Below are 22,584 nucleotides of genomic sequence, written 5' to 3' on the forward strand. Positions count from 1 at the left end.
CCTGGAGTTCTGAGGGTCCTGCAGTGACCCGTTGTCCAGTGTCTTAGGACAGTTGCTGCATATATTTTGTCATGTTTTACTTATGTTGTTGTTTCTTCATAACTAGAGGTAGAAGGCTATTTTGCAATTTTAAAATAGATACTTAGGCTTATAATTAGGATACAATTAAAATTGCCCAATTATATTTTATGGTAGGCAAATCTTTAAAATGAGCATGTCAAGAGCACTCAGTATTTGAGTTAGTGGACCATTGGTGAGATTGGTAGTGAACATTTTAAAATTAGATAAACAAATTGCAGTAATACAATAAACACTCGACATTTTATTTTTACTTTTTAAAGTAATGGATTTAAAAAACGAGGTAAATCTGAGACTCATTGTGAAACTGATGTTGTTGAATATACATAGCATTTAGAGTACACGGTAATGAAGGGTGTATGCGGGTTGGAGTCTGCTGAGAAAATGGAAAGTCATGTGACTGGTGTTTATCTGTCCATTTCACTGGGGGCAGTGGGAAATGAGTGCTGATTATGTGACAGGTTAATTAGGATTTTTGGCTCAGTGACTCGAAGGTTCACGGAGGCTGACATTCAGCTATACAAGGGAGAGTTCAGTTCAGCCAGCACAGATTGGTACTGGAAGGACTGGGATAAGCTGGGACCATTGATCTTTGGGATGTAATACAGAGGATCTTACTTGTCTTATCCAAGGGTTTGACAGCACCTGGAGCTTTTAAAATGTTTTTGACCAAGAGGGACTAGCTAACTTTTTTTTAAGGAATATAATGTGGCAGTAGCAGTTGAATGTGAAAGATTTACTGATAAAGTTGTGGTTTTCTCTTTAGCATATTTTAAAATTGCATTTTATATGAATATAGTTGTATAATCAGATATAGTATATGCATGTTTGCTACAGCACATAATAAAGTTAATGATTTAAAAGTATTTTTTTTCTTACGTTTTTGAGATTAGAGCTTGTTCTTGCTCTCCTAGGATTACAGACTTGTACACCAATGATTAGCTTTTGTTTCATGCAGTGAAGCGTGGCATTCTGAGTAGCTTTCAGAAAAGGAGCTGTTTGCCCCGTTTTATAGGCATAATTAGTATATATGTAAACTCCCTGAGAAATTGCAGAGTGTTACAGTTTTTACTCCACATGGTCTCCTAATTATAGTGACTCATTTGCCAGCAGGGCTCTCACAGAAGATGACTGCTCTGACCATCAACAGCTCGTTTCCAAAGCCAGAGAGACTCAGGTTATTTTTGGAGTAGAATTTCTTTTCTCCTTCTTCAGAGATTGATACAGATACTAACATGTTATTTTACAAGTGTGAGACTGGCGAGGAAAGCTAGGGAATTAACTTCCCAGGGCCACGCATGCACATAGTAGACCTGGATTGAGTGCGTTTCTACCAGGAGTCCCCCCAGTGCTTCATTTGGAAACCGGGGGCCTGCTCGTGAAGGCCATAATGGCATTCCTTCCCACAAAGCATGCTTAAAAACACAAAACGTGTTTTGTGATCAGTGCTGGATGAATTCCCAGTTTGGACAATTAGGATTTTCTTTTCTTATTTAAATTAATGATTTGAAATACCAACTTAAAAACCTTGGTACTTGGCCAAATGTGAAAGTTTTTTTTGGGGGGGAGATTCTGGTACTTGATTAAAAAAAAATAAGATGCATTTTAAGAACCCTTGAAAAATTTGGCACCAATTTAAATTAATTTGTTTTTCTTTAGTTTAACAGTAGGATATGTTAGCTCACTTTCCAAATAGTGTAACTTCTGAATCAGTGACTCCACATATTCTGTAGAAGACACAATTTTGTTAAAAATTGGTTTTTTTTAAAATTGTTCCATCTGAATGAATAGTTTTGTCCCAAATCTGTTTCTTTTAAAATAGCTATACAAAGTGTTGTCTTAGCTGAAAATGTTTCTCATTTTATAAGTGAGAAATTACATAATTTACCTATTATCACTATGATGATATTATTGTCATCTTGCCGCAGTCTGGAGTCCCCTGGGAAGAGAGCCTTTATGCGGAGCTTGTCTATATCAGGTTGGCTTGTGGGTAGTAGGTTTGTACAGTACTGTCTAGTTAACTGATGTGGGAAGTCTGTGAAAGTTACGTTGTTTCCTAGGCAGGGGTCTCTGAGAAATGGAGCTGAGCGCAAGTGTGTATCCATTAGTGTCACTCTCGCTCTGACTGGGTATGGGGTGACTAGCTGTTGGAAGTTCTTGCTGTGACTTCAGGGTGCTTAGCACTGTAACCTGGGATTGGAAGATAAATCCCTTCTCCCCCGGGTCGCATTCTGTCAGGAAATTATCATGTCAGCAGAAATGAAACTAGGAGAGTCAGGTAACAAGGCAGCTTTTTAGATGTGTACCTATTGCACACTGTGACAGTTCCCCGAGGCATCGCCGTCTTCTTGGTTCGGGTTAGTGGTCTTTCCTACCTACTCGTTGTTGTAGGTTCTAGGAGACGCTTACTTTTTACTGTTTGCCGTTACTCTTCTTGTTTGTGGCCTCTTGTTTGGCCATGCTATTGAAGCTCGTCTTGAACTTGTGGACTCAAGTGATTCTCCCATGTCAAGGGATACATAGGTTGGGATTACAGTTTTCTGCCATGCATGCCTTACGGTGACTCTTTTAAACATAATCATTTCCCCCCTCGCTATCTATTTCATCTAAGAATACTTTTAAATATGACATTGTGCCCTGTAGGAATTCAGTCACAACTCATTTGGCATTATAAAGTTAGCTATCCCCTGTTTATCAAGGGGACTTGGAAGACAAATCTGTATTCCTGTTAGCTATATACATCTTTTACTTTTATCTGTTTTACTCATCCTTGTCTCTTGTATTCCCTGGTAGAAGCAGCCAGGAGGTGGTGGCACATACCTTGCCTTTAATCTCACCACTCAGGAGGCAGAGGTAGGCAGAGGCAGGTGGATCTCCGAGTTCAAGGCCACCCTGGTCTACAGAGCGAGTTCCAGTACAGGCTCCAAAGCTACACAAAGAAACCCTGCCTTGAAAAACCAAAAAGAAAAAAAAAAAGTGTCTTTCAAAATTTATTGGGTCCTTTTTGCAGAAGAAAAGCTTTCTTGTTATTCCTTGATGCCTTGAGTTGTTCCAAGTAGGCCTCCGATAGAGTCCTTCCTAGTGTGAAGCGGAAGAGCCACAGGTACACACAGGGTTAACATTCTAATGTACACTGTGTTGTCTGCTTAGCACAGAATGTAAAACGGGTGGCTTACACAACAGACATTTCTCACAGTGCTTGAGACTGAGAAGATTCAATTCGGAAGATTTTATTGTGAGGTAGCCTCTTTTTTCTATATTTTTTAAAACAATCTTCTCATTTTACATACCAATCCCAGTTCCCACTCTTTCCTCCTCTGCTTCTCCCACCTTCCACCTACCCTATCCCCATTCACTCCAGAGAGGGTAGGGCTTCCCATGAGGGGTCAAGAAAGTCTGTCATATCACTTTGAGGAAGGACCGAGGCCCTCCCCTCCTATATCTAGACTGAGTAAGGTATCCTTCTAAAGAGAATGGGCTCCAAAAAGCCAGTACAAGCACTAGGAATAAATCCTGGTCCCACTGCCAGTGGGCCTACAGATTGCCCCAGCCACACAGCTGTCACCCACATTCAGAGGACCTGGTTTGATCCTATGCAGGATCCTCTGCTGTCAGTCCGAAGTCAGTGAGCTCCCCTTTGCTCATATTATTGCTCCTCCTTCTCTTCAGCTGGACTCTGGGAGCTCTGCCCAATGCTTAGCTGTGGATCTCTGCTTCTGCTCCCATCAGTTGATGGATGAAGGTTCTATGACAATTAACGTAGTCATCAATCTGATTACAGGGGAAGGCCAGTTCAGGCACCCTCTCCACTATTGCTTAGGGTCTTAGCTGGGGTCATCTTTGTGGATTCCTGGGAATTTCCCTAGTGCTAGATTTCTCGTTAGCCCCATAATGGCTTGCTCAATCAAGATAACTCTTTCCTTGTTCTCCCTCTGTCCTTCCTCCACCTCTGCCATCCTGTTCCCTCAAGTCCTCCTCCTCCTCACCTCCCCCTTCTCTTCTGCCCTCCCTTCTCTGCCCCCCCTTGCTCTAAATTTTTGCTCTAAATCTTGTTTATTCCCCCTTTCCAGGGGGATCCATGCATGTCTCTTTTAGGGTTCTCCTTGTTACCTAGCTTCTCTGGGGTTGTGGACTGTAGGGTGGTTTTCCTTTGCTTTTCGTTTGATATCCACTTATGAGTGAGTACATACCATGTTTGTCTTTCTGGGTCTGGGTTACCTCACTCAGGATTTTTTTTTTTCTAGTTACATCCATCTGCTTGCAAAATTCAAGATGTCTTTTTTTTTTAAACCACTGCGTACTACTCCATTGTGTAAACGTATCACATTTTTTTTTTTTTATCTGCTGTTTGGTTGAGGGGCATCAAGGTTGTTTCGGGTCCTGACTATTATGAATAAATAATACTGCTATGAACATAGTTGGGCAAATGTCCTTGTGGTATGAATGTGCATCCTTTGGGTAGATGCCCAAGAGTGGTATTGCTGGGTCTTGAGGTAGACTGAGTCCCAGTTTTCTAAGACACCACCATACTGATTTCCAAAGTAGCTGTACAAGTTTGCACTCCCACCAGCAATGGAGGAGTGTTCCCCTTACTCTGCATCCTTTCCAGCATAAGCTGTCATTGTTTTTTTAAATATTTATTTATTTATTATATGTACAATATTCTGTCAGTGTGTGAGCCTGCAGGCCAGAAGAGGGCACCAGACCTCATTACAGATGGTTGTGAGCCACCATGTGGTTGCCAGGAATTGAACTCAGGACCTTTGGAAGAGCAGGCAGTGCTCTTAACCGCTGAGCCATTTCTCCAGCCCCTCATTGGTGTTTTTGATCTTGGCCATTCTGACTGGTATAAGATGGAATCTCAGAGTCATTTTGATTTGCATTTCTCTAATGGCTAAGGATGTTTAACATTTCCTTAAGTGTTATTCGGCTATTTGAGATTCTTCTGTTGAGAATTCTCTGTTTAGAACTGTACCCCATTTTAAAAATTGGATTATTTGGTATTTTGATGTTTAATTTCTTGCGTTCTTCATGTATTCTGGAGGTCAGTTCTCTGTCTAATGTGGAGCTAGTGAAGGTCTTTCCCCATTCAGTTGGTGAGGCAGCCTGTTTTTACCTGGCAGTTTCCACCTCTCTCTGTGTGTGTTGCTTCTCTGGTATCTGGCAGTAATCACATTGGAACAGAGCCTCATTTTCAGGACCTCATCTAACTCTGGTAACCGCTCCAAAGTTCCATCTGAGCATCTGATGTATGGGGTAAAGATTCAACATAGAAATGTGGGCAGGGCACAAACATTTCTATATTTCATGTAGGAAAGACTGGAGCTAAATTATGTTTCTCATACTAGTCATGGGTACTTAAGTAAGTTTCTTGTCTAGTTTTCTTTTGTTTAATTTTTATTTAAAAGGAATCTATTATCACCATTATGACAGTAGGGTGGTAAGTCGAGTGAATCTGGGGTGTAAAGCTGAAACAGATGAGAAGGTAATAATGATAAGAAGAAGGGGCGTGACAGTTCTATGCCCGTGTGGCATTGGACAGTCATACGACTGTCTTCAGCATTGTATAATCGCTGTACAATTGCTTTTAAGAATGTAAGAGAGAATACATAATTCTCAGAAAGTGTTCTTAAATGGAACATATGCTGAGAAAAATCAATGAAATGAAAGCTATTAATTTTAGTATATTAATCTTTAGGTTTTCACTGGAGTAGGACAAGACAATGTACCTCACTGCAGATGTAAATGAAAGCCTTGGATGAAGTGATGTTAATGTGTGAAAGCAGTTGTGGTTAAAATCCAGTGGGAACAAGCACTATTGCCCCTCAGAAGAATTTCTCACTTCCTTTCTACCTGACTTAGCCTTTCCTCTAAAACTGGTTAGCTCACTGTGAACTGCCCCTCGCTTGGTCTCTTGCCTGTCCTCCTCCAGCCTGCTTGTATTTCTGCTGAGGTCGTATTCTGTTTGTTTTTCAGATGAGACCCTTTTTGCTCTTCCTGCTGCATCTGAGCCTGTGATACCCTCCTCTGCAGGCAAGTTCTTTCTGCCAGCCTTTGTCTCTGTGTATTCTGTCAATCTAGGGTTAATTCAACAGAGTACTTTGGATTTACTGAAAGTAGCATTGGTCCAAGAATGTTGTTTTTACCGAAAAACAAAAAACACCTAAATTTGCATTTTATATGCTCCATCCAAGGGAGGCAGGGTTTGATTCGTAACTGGAATGATTTCTTGGGCCCTTGGTTTATATTTACATAGTAACAATTCATTTTCTTTAAATAGTTTGCCATTGTATAGCCACAGGCCTTTATATAAAGGAATGCCTGTCTTTGGCTTTTGATAATCCAGTACCCTGTTGAGTTTATACAGCTGGTTACTCATCAAATCTTATTTTCTCTTTAAACTAGTTAAAAGAAGCTTTTTTTTTTCAGTTAGTAATACCTGAGGTTTTGTTATTTTTTTCAGATTTGACTTATGTCTCCGCATAGTGGGTAACTGCTTCTGAAACCGCATGTCATTTTTCTTTAGGTACTTTAAATTAATAACTATATTTACAGGGTACAGTGTGGTGATTCAGTACATTCACTGTTGCATGGTTAGGTCAAGCTGGTTAATATTTCCTCATCTTAGATATTTTTAGTTTCTTTGTAATGAGAGTATTTAGAGTCTTTACTTGGCTACTGTGTGGTAGAAACATTAACTATTTCTGCAATAGCCGGTACTTTTAAAAATTGACTGTAGTTTGATATTTTCAGTAATGATCCAAGTCTGTGTATTTATTAGCTAAATGCTGTTAACATTTCACTTTAATAGTCAGTTTTTACTAACACTTTTATGGATCTGTCCGAGAACACTGGCTTTCTCTAATTTCCCTTTCTGTCCATGGCCACAGAAAAAAGCATGGATTTGAAGGAGCAGCCAGGTGACACTGTTCCGCCTGCTCAAGAGGATTTCCCATCTGTCCCGCTTGAGACTGCTGCCTCTCTTCCTTCTCTGTCTCCTCTCTCAGCTGTTTCTTTTAAAGAGCGCGAGTACCTTGGTCATTTATCAGCGGTGTCAGCCGCAGAAGGAACCATTGAAGAAACTTTAAATGAAGCTTCTAAACAGTTGCCAATGAGGGCAACAAATCCATTTGTAGATAGAGATTTAACAGAGTTTTCAGAATTAGAATATTCAGAAATGGGATCATCATTTGCTGCTTCTCCAAAAGCAGCGTCAGCCATGCTGGTAGAAAACACTAAGGAAGAAGTAACTGTGAGGAGTAAAGACAAAGAGGATTTAGTTAGTGGTCCACAGGAGTCGCCTGTGACCCCCACTGAAATGCTTAAAGAAGACAGAATTGTGTCTCCGGAAAAGACAAAGGACATTTTTAGTGCAATGCAAGGGTCAGGGGTAGCACCGATGAGGGAAGAGTACGCAGACTTTAAGCCGTTTGCGCAGGCATGGGAAGTGAAAGATACTGGTGAGGAGACTAGGGACGTGTTGGCTGCCGCAGCTAATCTGGAGGACAGAGTGCATAAAAAATGCTTCGAAGATAACCTGGAGCAAAAGAGTCCTGGAAAAGATAGTGAAAGTAGTCCTGATGACGCTTCTCTCCCCAGCACCCCGGAGCCTGTGAGGGACGGCTCCGCAGCGTACATCACGTGTGCGTCTGATAGCACCGCAGCAAACATTCTCCCTCTGCCAGAAGATCATACTTCAGAAAATAAGACGGATGAGAAAAAAATAGAAGAAAGGAAGGCCCAAATTATCACAGAGAAGACTAGCCCCAAAACATCAAACCCGTTCCTGGTAGCAGCACTGGACTCTGAGGCAGATTATGTCACAACAGATAACTTGTCAAAGGTGACAGAGGCAGAAGTGGCGAGCATGCCGGAAGGTCTGACCCCAGATTTAGTCCAGGAAGCATGTGAAAGTGAACTGAATGAAGCCACGGGCACAAAGATGGCTTATGAGACGAGAGTGGACCTGGTCCAGACATCAGAAGCTGCACACGAATCACTCCACCCCACAGCACAGCTTTGCCCATCATTTGAAGAATCTGAAGCAACTCCTTCCCCAGTTCTGCCTGACATTGTTATGGAAGCACCCTTAAGCTCTCTCCTTCCAAATGCTGCTGGTGCCCCTGTAGCACAGCCCAGCGGATCCCCGCTAGAAGCACCCCAATCAGCTGGCTACGACAGCCTGAAGCCCGAGCCTGAAAACCCCCCACCATATGAAGAAGCCATGAACATAGCGCTGAGAGCTTCGGGAGTAAAGGAAGACATGAACGAGCCTGAAAGCCTTACTGCAGCTGCTCGGGAAACAGAAACTCCTTACATATCCATTGCATGTGATCTAATTAAAGAAACAAAACTCTCCACTGAGCCAAGTCCAGATTTCTCTAATTATTCAGAAATAGCGAAATTTGAGAAATTGGTGCCTGAGCACTCTGAGCTAGTGGAGGATTCCTCACCCGATTCTGAACCAGTTGACTTGTTCAGTGATGATTCGATTCCTGAAGTTCCACAGACACAAGAGGAAGCAGTGATGCTGATGAAGGAGAGTCTCACGGAAGTGTCCGAGGCAGTAACACCGCACACACCCAAGGACAGGTTCAGTGCTTCGCCCCACGAGGTAGGAAAGCCATACTTGGAGGCTTTTCAGCCCAATTTACATATTACCAGAGATGCTGCAGCTAATGAAGTTCCAACATTGACCAACAAGGAGAGAATTCCTCTGCAGATGGAAGAGCTTAATACTGCGATTTATTCAAATGATGACTTGATTACTTCTAAGGAAGACAAAATAAAAGAAAGTGAAACATTTTCAGATTCATCTCCAATTGAGATAATAGATGAGTTTCCCACGTTTGTCAGTTCTAAAACCGATTCTTCTCCTAAATTAGCCAGGGAATACTCTGGCCTAGAAGTATCCAGCGGAAGTGAAATTGCTCATGTCCAGAGTGGGGCTGGGTCATCGCCTTGTGCAGAATTGCCCCGTGACCTTTCTTTCAAGAATATGCATCCTAAAGATGAGGTCCGTGTTCCAGAAGCATTCGCCAAAGATAGGTCCAGTGTATCTAAGGTATCCCTGTTGTCTTCAGACATTTCTGCTGTGGAACCTCAGGCAGAAACGGGCAGCATAGTTAAACCCAAAGTACTTACGAAAGAAGCAGAGAAAAAACTCCCTTCTGATGCGGAGAAAGAGGACAGATCACTGCCGGCTGTGTTCTCATCAGAGCTGAGTAAAACCTCAGGTAATCAATCCTGCACTGTCTCAGCAGCTCTCGGGCTTACATGGCGCATGACATTTTGTAGCAGATGTTTATGGTGTCTAGTACGACATGTTGGTTAGACTATTGCACTAGTTCAGTTAAAAAGCCTGCTGCTCTCTCATCCTCCACGAGATCAGTTTCACCTCCCCGCCTGCTGTGCCTCCAGTTCTGGGGCATCTGATGTCTCTTGTGACCCATATGGTCACCAGACACATGTGATGCACAGGCATACATGCAAGTGAGACACTTAGACAAAAAATTAATAAAAGGCAAAAAGAAAATTAAGAAAAGTTTTAATTCCAGACAACTATGGTGGTATAATACCTGTAATCCAAACTGAACTCTGGAGGCTAAGGCAGGAGGATTATTGTGAATTTGCCTCAAAAAAAAAAAAAAAAAAACAAGAATACAAAAAAAGTTTTGAGTGCTATTTCTACGTACTTCCCTTCTACTCAACACTCACCCTTGACGTTATCTTTTCCATAGTTAACATTGCATCATGGAACCAGAAAAAATTAGTAAAATTATCTTACATGATATATTCTTTCTTCAGTGTTCCTGATAACATGACAAGCAAGGGATTTTAAAACAGTCTTTTCAGATGTATTTATTTTAGCTTAGAAATGATTTCATATCAAATTTGTGAAGCATGACCATTTTTGTAGCATGCTTTTAGTATTTATGCATTATTTTTCTAGTGAGAGATATGAGGCTAGACATTAAATATAGACTTTTTTCAGAAAAGTAATTGAAGCATGCTCTGAATTTATGAAAAGCTCAGATTACCCATTTATATTTTTAACTAAACATTTACCGTTTTTGCACACATGTTTTCTTTTTATTTATTCTTCTCTCATATATTCCATCCCTACCACAGTTTCCCCTCTCTCCTCCCCTGGATTCACCCCTACTCCCTTTCCCTTCTGGAAGGACAGGTGTCCAGAGATAGCCACCAAATAGGGCATACCAGGTTACAGTAAGACTATGGACACCCCTTCATATTATGGCTGGGTGAGGCAACCTGGTATGAGGCATAGGGTCCCCAAAGAAGGCAAAAGAGTCAGAGACAGCCCTCGCTCCCACTCTTAGAAACCCCACAAGAACACCAAGCTACACAGTAGTAGCATATGCAGAGGACCCAGGTCGGACTCACACAGACTCCCTTATTGTTGGTTCAGTCCTCTGTGAGCCCCTGTGAGCCCTGCTTAGTTGATTCTGTGGTTTTGTTTTGTTTCGTTTTGTTTTGTTTTAATGGTATCCGTGACACCTCGCTCCCTACAATTCTTACCTCCCCAACTTCCACAGGATTCCCATAGCTCCTCCTCATGTTTGGCTGTGGGTCTCTGCCTGTATCTGCTTCTATCAGTTGCTAGGTGAAGACTCTGATGACCATCATACTAGGCTTGGTCTCTGAATATAGGAGAATGATATTAGGAGATGAGCTGTGAGTGTGAATGACATGGGTGAGTCCCAGCAACATGTTTCTCTTAGCATTGTTAGCTGTGTTTTCTATTTAAATATATAGCAGTTATGTTGTATTTACTGAATATGCTTACATATTAGCTAGCACTGGCTAGTGTCAGCCAGTGTGCAAATTCTCTGTTACAAGAGGAAATTCTGACTGTTAAGATAATGAATTGAGCATGGAGATTTCCTGTAGCATTTATCTAATTATCTTTATCAGTAAAAACTTGGGAGTCAGATATCGGGGTAAGAACCTGAATGATCAGAGAAGCAGCAGAGAAGCAACCCACTTCTGGGTTCTGACCTCCTCTTCGAGACTAAGCCCACACCTCTACTACCTGTGTCTATCTGTCCTCGGTCCTCCAAAACCTCTATGACTCATTTTGGTCAGCTAGTAGTTATCTCTGCCCTCTGATTCAAAGCAAACTTTATTGGCAGTCTAGGGAGCATCAGAATGTGATCAGAATTCCCACAACAATTTCCTGTTTGAATATGAACATGAAGGATATGGAGAGAAGTCAAAGACAGTGCCAAGATTCTGGGTTCCTGCCATGTGTGTATGAGTTAACAGCATGAAAAATGGAGATGGGGACATGAGAAAATAAAATGGGATTGGGAGAAGACAAATTCAATTTGAATATGTTAGTATTGAGGCAAAGACATTTACTGATATCAGACCTTTAAAAAACAGCTTGTGTATATTTGCCATAAATTTGGATCTAAAAACTAAAGCCCCAGAGGAACAAGAGGAAACCAAAGGCAAAGATAAATGGTTAACACATAGGAGTTAAGGATTGAGAAAGGAGGGGAGGTGCCTGATAAACACATTTAAGTGGGTGGATCAGGACCCACGCAGACTAAACTTGATAACAGTTTGGGAACAAGAAGAAAAATGTTAGCTCGCAGGGGAATGGAATATGGGGTTAAGGGGATTCTCCCTACCCCTTTAGGATGTCTGGAGTAGTCGATCCTAGGTGCTGGGATGGACTCCAGAGTTTAGGTGAAGAATACTGCTGTAGTGAGCAGAAAGGTATGTGCGGATGGGTGTGTGTGTGTGTGTGTGTGTGTGTGTGTGTGTGTGTGTGTGTGTGTTTGAATGTGGAGTTTATTGAGATAAAGGGAATGGGAAAGAGACAGAGAGGGAGAAGGAGAGGCAAAAGCTTGCTTGCCTCTTCAGAAGGGCAGCAGGGAAAGGGGGTGTGGATGGGTATTGATACTGCTGGGGTTTGTGTCTGAAGCTGAAGGAGGACTTGTTTGTATTAATGTTAAAGCAGTATGTGGAGTACTTGCTAAGAATGAGCAAAACACACTTGGCAATAACTATGAAATCTTTTCAACTAGGCATGCAAGGGCAGTGCGTCAAGGTCTTAGTCATTGATGACTTACTCAGGGCCTTGTGCGTGCCAGGTAAGTGCTTTATTGACTTTCAGTGTGCCGAGCAGCATGGATAGAGAATTGAGAGAAGGTTTTATTTGAGGTAGTTCTGTTTTGCTACATGGGTAGTGGAAGGACGGTGAGCCAAGAGAGTTGAGAACAATGATAAAGTAGTCCGCAGTCCTTGAAGTGATAGGCTGGCATCCATGCTGAAGTGAATAGGAAGTTGATAGAGAGTAGCAGATTAAGTGAATTCTAGGTGCAAATTAGGGCTAAGAACCAAAAGTGGTAGGAATAAAACTGAATGTTACGGGAAAGTAGTAAGATGCATGTGTTGGACATTGAGTTTAGGATTTTAAACCAAAAGCAGTTTGGGTTGATCATAAAGTAGCTTTGATTATAAGTGGTTGAGTATAAGAGGTTTGACCCTGAAGAAAGTTGCTGAGGCCAAAATGTTGAAATGTATTGCATGTGCATTAAAGTCACTTAGGATAGTGACAGGACTTCAGAGAGAGCATAAGGTAAAGGACAGGTTCTGGGGAGATGGCTCAGTGGATTAACCACTTGATATAAGCATGTGACCATAGTTCAGAGCCCCAGTATTCACATAAAAGCTTACAGGCACAGTGGAGGCAGTCAGGCTAGCTGGACTGAGTCTGCAAGCACGAGGGTCAGTGAGAGACCCTGTCTTAGTAAACAGTCTGTGGTCTCTATGTGATGTACTTAAACAAATGAGGAGTCATGTGCCACCACCCTTGACTCCAGAACACCAAAGCAGCAACACAAAACCTCCAAGAGTTTTTGGTAAAAAAGGCATTTGGGATAACTGACAGGGAAAATCGGCAGGGACAGTAAGATAGAGTGTGACCTAGCCAGGCTTCTGAAATGATAGTCTAGATCTGAAAGCAATATTAGTTAGCAGAGAATGCTTGATACGCCCCATCTCCCAATTGTGCAAAGTACAGGAGAGTAAGCAGGTGATTTAGAAACAGCACAGGGAAGTCAAGGAAGAGCCAGGCTTTCATGAAAGAAGAATTAGAAGGGCCTCACGACGCATTACCACGGCTTTAGGGGAACAGTAGACTTGACGATGAGGCACAGAGCAGCGTGGTGTACGCGAGTTAAAGGCCAGGAGAAGAAGACACATGAGCAGTATTGAAATGTCTGAGAAGTCACCTTCTACCTTCACGCTACCTCCCCAAACCTAGATTGCTTTCAGTAAACCTAGGGATCTATAGCCCTGGTTTAGAATTAAAAGAAAAAGAGTGCAGGGGTAAGAGTGGTGGCGCACACCTTTAATCCCAGCCCTCGGGAGGCAGAGGAAGGCGGATCTCTGTGAGTTTGAAGTCAGCCTGGTCTACAGAGCGAATTCCAGGACAGGCTCCAAAGCTACTGAGAAACCCTGTGTCAAAAAACAAAACAACAAAAGAATAAAGAGTAGCAGTGCCTTTGAAGGCTCGGTAAGGACCCTGAAGAATGGGTTGGGTGCTGACTTTTAAGGAAACAATATCTTTTCTTCAAGGAAGTCAGTCTTTTTTTTTTTCTTTTTTGTGGAGACAGGGTTTCTCTGTGTACCCCTGACTGTCCTGGAACTCGCTCTGTAGACCAGGCTGGCCTCAAACTCACAAGAGATGTGCTTGTCTCTGCCTCCCCAGAGCTGAGATTAAAGGTGTGCACCACTACCACCTGATTTACTCAACTCTTTAGCTTAACCTTCTCCCGAGTGTCTGTGCAGAGACAGAGGCTGGGAATCCTCTGTACCCTACTCTACCTTTAGGCAGGCATTCCCCGTCTCTGCTGCCCGCACCCTGTTCTTGTGGGTGGTTCACCACACCCACCTGGCTCTTCCGTAACTTCTGAGATCCAAACTCTGGCCTTCATGCCTGTGTGGCGGTGCCTTATCTTCACAGCCATCTCTCCAGCCCCATTTTTAGAAACTAAATTAGATTATTCTAAAAAAAAATCATTTTTAACTGATAAAATTGAGATATGTAGAGGGTACAATGTGATAATTGGATAAATACGGAACGATCAGGGTAATTAGCATTCCCATGTCCTTAAACGTTAGATTCTTTCAGTAGTTTTTAAACTATAATGTTCACTCACTAGGGAATAGAATATAATTTACATATAACAAGTGTGTTAGCCTTTAATTCCGGCATTTGGGAGACAGAAGCTTTGAGGCCCACCTGGTCTACAGAGCAAGTTCCAGGATAGCCAGGGCCACACAGCAAAACCCCTGCTGAAAACAAAACAACCCAAATGTATATTCCATAAATATATACATAACAGTGTAAATATAGTAAATACGTAATAGTGTAAATATAGTTGGATGATATGATTTCTCACAATCTCTAGGTATTGGCTTTTTTTCTATAAAGAAGAATGAGATTAGATTTTTCAGCTTGATGATTTCCTTAATTACAGTTAATATATTAAAAGCAGATACTTATAATTGCTTTGGCATGGTTGTTTGAAGTACTATAGTATGTTTCTTTAAGAGTAGGGAGACAAAAAAATCCTTTATCTCATGTAACTTATCTGGCATGTGTGCACATGCGTGTGTAATCTCTCTCTCTCTCTCTCTCTCTCTCTCTCTCTCTCTCTCTCACACACACACACACACACACACACACACACACAGGGTTTTGACAGAGTGGCTTACAGACTGTGGTCTGAGAGTGTAGGAATCTGGTAGCTATTCAGTCTACAAGACTATAAGTCTCAGCCCTCCTAGATAATTCCTTGAGAGCTGCTGGTCTTGTTGGACCCTCATTAGAAGAAGGTAGAGTGTAACACCAGCTAAACTTACTTGAGGGTATGATAGTTTTTCCTGTTATCCAAAACCGAGAGATGGGGCAGGAGGATCACAATTTCAAGGTCATTTTGGCTATCATTCCAGTTTGAGATCCCATTTTTTGTTTAGGCTGGTGGCCAGGAAGCCCTACCAGTCCTCATCTCTACCCTTCACAGTTTGGAGGTTAAAAGGCACACACAACCATGTCCAGCTTCTTAGGTGGGTGCTGGGATTTGAACCAAAGTCCTTGTAGTTGATTTGCAACTGCTCCTAATCATTCAACCATCTCCTCGACCCAGTCTTAGAATGCTTTCTTTAGGTCACTTAATCAGATTTGTCTTATGTAGCCAAAAGTGACACCATTATGTGACTAGAGATGGTTTTGTGGTTAAGAGCACTTGCTCTTGAAGACGACTGGGATTTGGTTCCTAGCACCCTGTGGCGAGTTCATTACTTCAGTTCCAGAGGATCTGACACTCTCTCATGCAAGTAGTGCATATATATACGCACAGGCAAAACATTAATACAAACAAAATAATACTTAACCAGAATAACCACCTACTTCTGACTGTTTCCACCTTCCAAACACTGGGCTTTGCAGGTACTACCACTTTATGCAGAGTGGTATTCAAACCAAGATTTCATTTATGCTAAGTAAGCACTAGCAACTGATCTATATTGTACATGATATTGTGTGTTAAGTAAGTACTTAAAGATATCTTTTGAGTGTTTTGCCTGTGTGTATGTGGGTGTGGTGTCTGGAGTCCAGGAGAGCACTTCTGATCCCTGGAAATGGAGTCACAGAAGGCTGGGAACTGAAACCTGATCCTCTGCAAGAACAGCAAATGCTCTTAATGGCAGAGCCATCTTTCCAGACCCAAGCAAGTACCATTTCATACAAATGACCACATTCCCACCTTATTCCTTCACTCTTCCCCTTCTCCCTTCCCCTCCATCAGTGTCCTTTATTCCTCTAGAAGGTTTGGACATCTGCTTTCATTTCACATGTACATATATAATTGTATATATTTTACTCTAGGAATCATTACAGGAATCACATACAATAAAGTCTTTCTGAGGCTGACTTAATTCACCTAACACAATTAACTTCATTACATCCATATTTCTGCAAATAATGTAACTTCATTCTTTATGGCTGAAAAACATGCCATTGTGTGTATGTATATTTTCTTTATTCCTTGGTTGTTAGACGTTTAGGTGGGTTCCATGGTAGCTAGTGAATGGTGTTGCCTTACACATGGACATCCAAGTCTCTGCAGTCTGCTGACTCGGAGTCCTCTGGGTAAATGGATACCCAAGAGTGCCATCTGGATCATGTGCTTACTGTTACTTTAGGGTTTTTTTTAATATTTGTTTACTTTTATCATATTTATATGAGTATACCACCATTTGTATATGTGCACTGTGTGCATGTCTGAAGCCTTTGGAGGCCAAAAGAGGGTGCCAGATCCCCTTGACCTGGAGATTCAGATGATTGTAAGTCATCGTGTGGGTGCTGGGAACTAAATCTGGGTCTTCTACAAGAACAAGTGCTTTTAAACACGGAACCACATCTCTGGCCCGTTTCATTTTTAGCTTTTTTGAGGAACTGTCTACTGAATTCTATCATTACTGGCCATGTATTAAGTCTAAAACCCTGCTAGCATTTGTTGGTAACTGACTGAAAAATACTTTATCACATGTATCTGTTATTTTCTGTGTGTGCATGTTCGTGCTGGTGCCTGCCGTGGCTTCTGTGTGGAGGTCACAAGACAGCTGTGAGTTCTCTCTTTCTGCCGTGTTGGACCTGGAGGGGTCAAGCTCAGGTGTCAGGCTTGGCACACTCATGTCTTTGCTGGTCGGCTGAGCCAGCTCACTAGCCTGTTGTGTTTAATAACTGCTGTTGTGACCTGCATGAGATGGGGTCTCCCTTCTAATTTGCATTTCTCTGACGGCTAGTAAGTTTGAATGTTTTTTTTGTTTTTTTTTTTTTTTTTTATTTTTATTTGGTATCGTATCTCATCTCTTGAGAGCTTCCATTAGTCCATTTTTGAGTTCTTTGTTAGGTATTAATCTTGACAGATACAGATTTTTTTCTCCCATTCTATAGGCTGTCTACTTAACTATACCAAATCTTTTAATTTCTTGATGTCTTGTTCATCTTTTGTTGGCTTTATTTCTTGAGCAGTTGAAATTTTGTTCAGAAAGTTCTTGCCTATGCCTGTTTTAAAGTGTTTTCTCCAAGAGTTTGAGTGTTTGGGATATTACCTTAAGATCTGTGCTCCATTTGTAGTTGATTTTTGTATAGGTTGAGAGATAATCCAGTTTCATACTTTTATGTGTGGATATCCAGTTTTCTTGGCCCCATTTGTTGAAGAGACTGCCTTTCCCCCAGCGGTTAATCAAGTGGCTGTAGTTGTATAGGTTTTTGTCTGGTCCTTTCGGGTGTGCGCTTGCTTTTGTGCCAGGGCCATGTTACTTAGTTCTTGCTCTGTAGTGTGACTTAATCTGATACGGTAATCTCTCCAGCATTATTTCTTTTTGCTCAGAATTGCTTTGGCTGTCTGAGGTCTTTTGGGTTTCTTTTTGAAAGTTAAGATTGTATTTTTCTACTTCTGTGAAGAATGTCATTAGTATTTTTGTGGAGATTGCATTAAATCTATAGATGGCTTTTGATAGTATAGTCATTTTTATATTCTGCCTAGTCATGATCGTGGAATATCTTTTTTCAGATTTATTTTTTGAGTATGAGTGTTTTCTCTACATGCATGCAAATGTACCGCATGAATGCATGGTGCCTAGGGAGGTCAGAAGAGGATTTTGATGGTTGTGAGCTACCATGTTCATTCTAGGAACGTCACCGTGGTCTAACAAGTGTGTACCAGTGAGCCATTTCAGCTACATCTTCAGTTTTATTCTTTAGTGTCTTACTTACGGTTTCATGGTAGAGGTCTTTAACTTCTGTTGTTAGGTTTATTCCAAGGCTTTTTACATTTGAAAAGGTTTTCTTCTCTCTGCAGCTGGCTTAGAACCTGAAACTGCCTATGTAGACCAGGCTGGCTTGAGCTTAGTTCAGCTCGGCCTCTGCCTCCTGAGTGCTGTGATTAAATGGCCTCCACCTCTCCCCACTCCACATCGTTTCTTTATTTATATTTTGAGGCAACTATAAAGAGGGTTGCTTCTCTGCTTTGTTCAGTGTGCACTTTGTTGTTAACATAGACAGTCTGCTGGTGTCTTTCTTAATGTTATTGAATCCTAACCTTTTGTAGAGTGCGTTTATCAGATTCTGAGCCTTCTTGTCGAGTCATGATAGAATTGTAACATCTGAAAATAGGATTTTTTAACTTCCTCCTTTCTTATTTGTATTCCTTTTATTAATTTCTTGTATTTTATGCCCAAACTAGGATTTAATTTATTGGCCATTTGTGCTTTACTTTTTTTGAATTGTTTGTCCAGCCTTTGCTTATTTTAAAGTTTCCGCGTTCTGTTTATGATTTTATGTCCCCTATATGCAGGCTGCACAATCCTGTTACAATGTTGACTCCATTTTCTAGAGATTTTTATGTTGCCTCACATTTCAGTGGTCGACTTGACGTCTTACAAAGAAAGGAAAGCTTGTTTCTTTTTATTACTTGTCTCATTTTTACTTTTATTTATAATTGTCTGAATTCTAGCAGTGTTGTCTTTCCCATCATATTCTGATTTAGCTTCCAGGTGCCAGGCAGCCGTCCTAGTGAAATGCTGGAGGAAGATTAAGAGTAGCTTTTGCTAGGTTGCCAGTGGTCAGTTAGGCAATCAGATGCAGACTGGGATGTTGGTGCCACCTAGTGTTGGTAATGGAAAACCAGTCCTGTGGAATATTCGATAATTAAATAGTCGATACTGACTAAATGTGGGTTGGGTACACAAGTCTAGTGAGCTGTAGATAATCTATTTCACACTTGTTACTGATTTAAAAATAAGTTTATAGACAATTTTGACATTTTTTGCAGAGTTAAATGTTTGAGTCGTGCTGTTAATAAGCATTTGAAATGACCTTGAGGAATTCTCAAACCTATTTATTTCCTTAATGTGTTTTTCATTACAGTAAAAAGGGTTAATGTTAATGACTTAACTTTAAAATTGTAAATTTAGAATACTTTGGGCCTTTATAAGTAACGTGTGGTGTTCTCATTGAACAATGTCATTTTCAATTTCTCTGGATTTTAATATTCACTTATTGAAATTACTATGTGAAGTTTGTTAAGAGACTTTGAAAATGCTCTTTTTTATGTTTTAAATGTTGTCATTCGTTACAGTGCTTCACAAGCCTTTTCTCCATTTCTGGAGTGAGTTGGCAGTGTTGAGTGCTGACTTTCAGTCCATAGAGGGTGCTAGATGACAGGGTGTGGTAGGATGGTAGAACATCTAGTTTCGTGCCTTTGTGTTAAGCTCAGAATCCTGAAATTAATTTTATATTAGGAAGAGATTCTGGGTTTTTACAGTTAATAGGAAAAGGAATTACAGCTTCCCCAAACAGTATGCAAGCACTGTCTTAACCACATTTCAGAGAAAAATCAGCACTGCCTCATTGTGGGTTGTGGTTCATTTGGGGAAAAAGGGTTGGTATGTAAACCCACTAAGTTGAGGCTTGATATGAAAATTTCCCCATAAATTTGCCTTGTTTGCTTTCCAGATTAAAGTATTTTGCTTAGCTAACTCAAACAACTTCAGTTTTGAAACTTGGAGAAAGAAGTGGGCAAACATGTCAGTTGGTACCTATGAGCCAGCTTGTAATAACTTGAAATTAAGGAATTGAGTCTCGTTCTGCAAGGTTGAATGCTTTACTGAACTTAAAGGCTTCCATTTTGCTTTCTTAATATAAGTCTACAGTACTAAAAGTACATTTAATATATGAATGTATTATTGCACATGTTCTCAGCACTTTAAAAATTAGTAAACAAGTGACGTACTGAAGATGTGTGAGCTTTATAAATGCCAGCTACTTTTCTCTTAGGAACTACCTAACTCGAAGGGAGTGTGTCTTGATGTTTGTTTTCTGTTGTGTGCAGCTGGGCTTAGAACACCCAAACCGTGAGCCTGCTGTGCACACACTTACCAGTTAGCTACATGCCTTGTCCTTGTCTGTCAGGTTTGGTTTGGTTTGGTTTGGTTTTAGAGCCCAGGGTTTCTCTGTGTTGTAACAGCCTTGATTGTCCTCTGCCTTCTGAGTGCTGGGATTAAGGCAAGACACCATCACCTGGTAAGGCAAACATCCATTCTGAGTTTTAAAGAGCTCATTAAAAAATACCATCCTGGGAGTATTTTGTATTTGTTGAGTTGTTTTGGATGCTTGACTTATGTGAAGAGGTCACACATTTTCATCCTTGATGTGTTCTGGTGACAGCGTTCCCAAATAATTGCATTATGTAAGGAAGGGCTTAGCAAGTAATGTGAAATATTAGTTCTTGAACTGAAAATACTGTAAAAATTCATTTAAAATTGTTTTCTTTTATTTCTAATTGAGCAAGAGAGACAGATCATGAACAAATGAATCATTGGCATTCTGTCCACTTAAAGATTTTGCAGTTCACACACTCAGAGCAAGTTTCAGAACAATGCCTCCGTTTCAGTGTAGTTACAGCCCTGAGAGACAGGACCTCTGTATAGATTATATACATTGTATTTGGCATGTTATACGTACTTAAAAATATTTTAGCTGATTGAATTGCTATTCTAAGCCAGTTGTGGGGCATCAGAAAGACATTCTACAGTGGAATGTGAGTGCAAGGTTAATAAACTTTGAAAAAAATTAGAAATACTGTAGCTGTTGATTGGGTGCTGCAGACCCTCAGACCTGAATTCTCTGTGCCCCTTTGCCTGCCGGAGCAAACAACTTGTTTTCCTGTGCTTGCAGCTGCTCTGGGCAAGAGCCCCTCATGAGTTCCTGATGGCAGGGGAGTGGTTTCTGGTGGGCTTGCAGCTGAAAAGTCTCGAGAGCTAGGACGTGGCCATTAGTCAAAGAGAGCCCTATTTAAGATTCTCTGTCTCATGTGTGCGCGTGTGTGCATGCGTGTGTATATGTGTGTGTGTGTGTGTTTCAATCTCCAGCCCCTTGCCCAACTCGCGAAGCATCCTGTGATGCAGGCGTTCCGTGGTGCAGGCGTTGTGCTGCAGCTGTTTTTATGTTTATTAAATTATGCCATTTTCATAGGGTGACTATTTCTCCCCCAGCCAAGGATCTATTAATAGTGTCTGCAATGGTAGGTAGTTAGTATTTATTAAAAGACTGAATTCAAGCAGGGGATAATTAAATATATCTGGAAGAGTAGATTTCCAGAAATGTAAACAAAGAAAATAGCTAAGATTGCTGAAATTGAGAATTTCTCTACTGAAGTAACTTATAAACATAACTAAATTGATTTTTCTGATCATAGCTTCCAGAATGATATTTGAAGTTACTGACCCTTTGGGTCAGTCCATTTCTTATCTCGTGGGTTAACTGTTGAGTTTAGAGGTACAAGTGAAACTGAAAAAAAAAAAAAAAAGGCAGTGCAGATGAACTGCCCCCAAAAAGAGAAGTCTGTGTGGGTGCAATCGCAGTTCTGTATCCGTCAGGTGTGTTTAGTGGCTGGCTCTTTTGGAAGAGTCTTTCACCTTCTTTTGGCAGCTGCCCCTTCCCCTGCAAAAGGCAGCTCCATTTGGTACGAGCAGCAAATGGCTTGGACACTAAACAGAGAGAAGGGAAGCATTCACGTCTGAGCATTAGTAGCCTAGTTACAGATTGTACTGCGTCAGCCTGCTCCACACCCCGAAGACGTCAGGTGACTCCAGTCCTGCTGCAGCTGTGCAGCAGGGGAGACTGCAGACTTAGGTTGAGGAAGGGAGGATTCCATGTCTGGGGAGAATTTTGCCGTGCACAGTTTTTTCTGTTGGTATGCATAATCTGTAACTGCTGCTGGAGGGCAGATCGTGACAAGAAATGGACGGTCAGAAGAAGCACTGGAAGGACAAGGGTATGTGTTTTCATCATTCATTTGTCTTTATGTACCAGGAAGATTTCCGTGGGTGGGCTTTGCAGTTTAGATGGCCTGCGGATGAGAGTGAAGGCTGTGAGCACGCAATGCTAAAGATTAAACAAACGGCTGCCTTCTGTGTCCACAGTTGATCGTGGATAGCAAAGGTGTCATTCTGTTTAGTGGTATTTGATTTAGTCTTTTCAGTCTTGTTAGTCAGGTTTCTTTTCTAATCTTGCATGTTTACATTGGTATGAGAGTAACATCTCATTTGTTGTTCCCTTTGGTGTGGAAGATGTATAACTGGCATGCCGGTTGGTGTGCCTGAAATCCGGCCATAGGTTTGTAGACAGCAGAATTTCATCGCAAGAGGCTTTTCTTTGAAATGGAATGTGAACCCTTGAGGCTCTTGAATACTTTTTAGTTTTTGTATGTCTTGAAATTATTCAGATGTGTACATAGTTTTAAATGCATATCTAAATTTAAATTTATGCTAACCTTTGTCCTTGTAATAGCCAATCAGTGATCTTGGTCCCCTTCCTCCCCCTTGAAAGCGCAGATCCTTTCAAATCTCAGTGGATCACTGTGTAATAATTTAAGTCTGCAGAGTATTAAAGTGTTG

At 41.2% G+C, this 22,584-nt stretch overlaps 1 protein-coding gene across 2 annotated transcripts in view; it reads left to right on the forward strand.

The window, feature by feature from the left end:
* Positions 1-22,584, forward strand: part of Rtn4 (reticulon 4) — a 59,647-nt gene that overhangs the window by 9,975 nt on the left and 27,088 nt on the right. The window contains exons 2-3 of one of the 2 annotated variants that reach the window (XM_042054369.1): positions 6,055-6,115; positions 6,976-9,314. In XM_042054369.1, the coding sequence (XP_041910303.1) occupies positions 6,055-6,115; positions 6,976-9,314 (2,400 nt within the window). Of the gene's footprint in view, positions 1-6,054; positions 6,116-6,975; positions 9,315-21,569; positions 21,963-22,584 lie in introns of those variants that run through there. The other variant, XM_038313550.1, reaches the window with a different exon arrangement.

Source organism: Arvicola amphibius, chromosome 1 (genome assembly GCF_903992535.2).
Source record: "Arvicola amphibius chromosome 1, mArvAmp1.2, whole genome shotgun sequence".
Lineage (NCBI taxonomy): Eukaryota > Metazoa > Chordata > Mammalia > Rodentia > Cricetidae > Arvicola > Arvicola amphibius.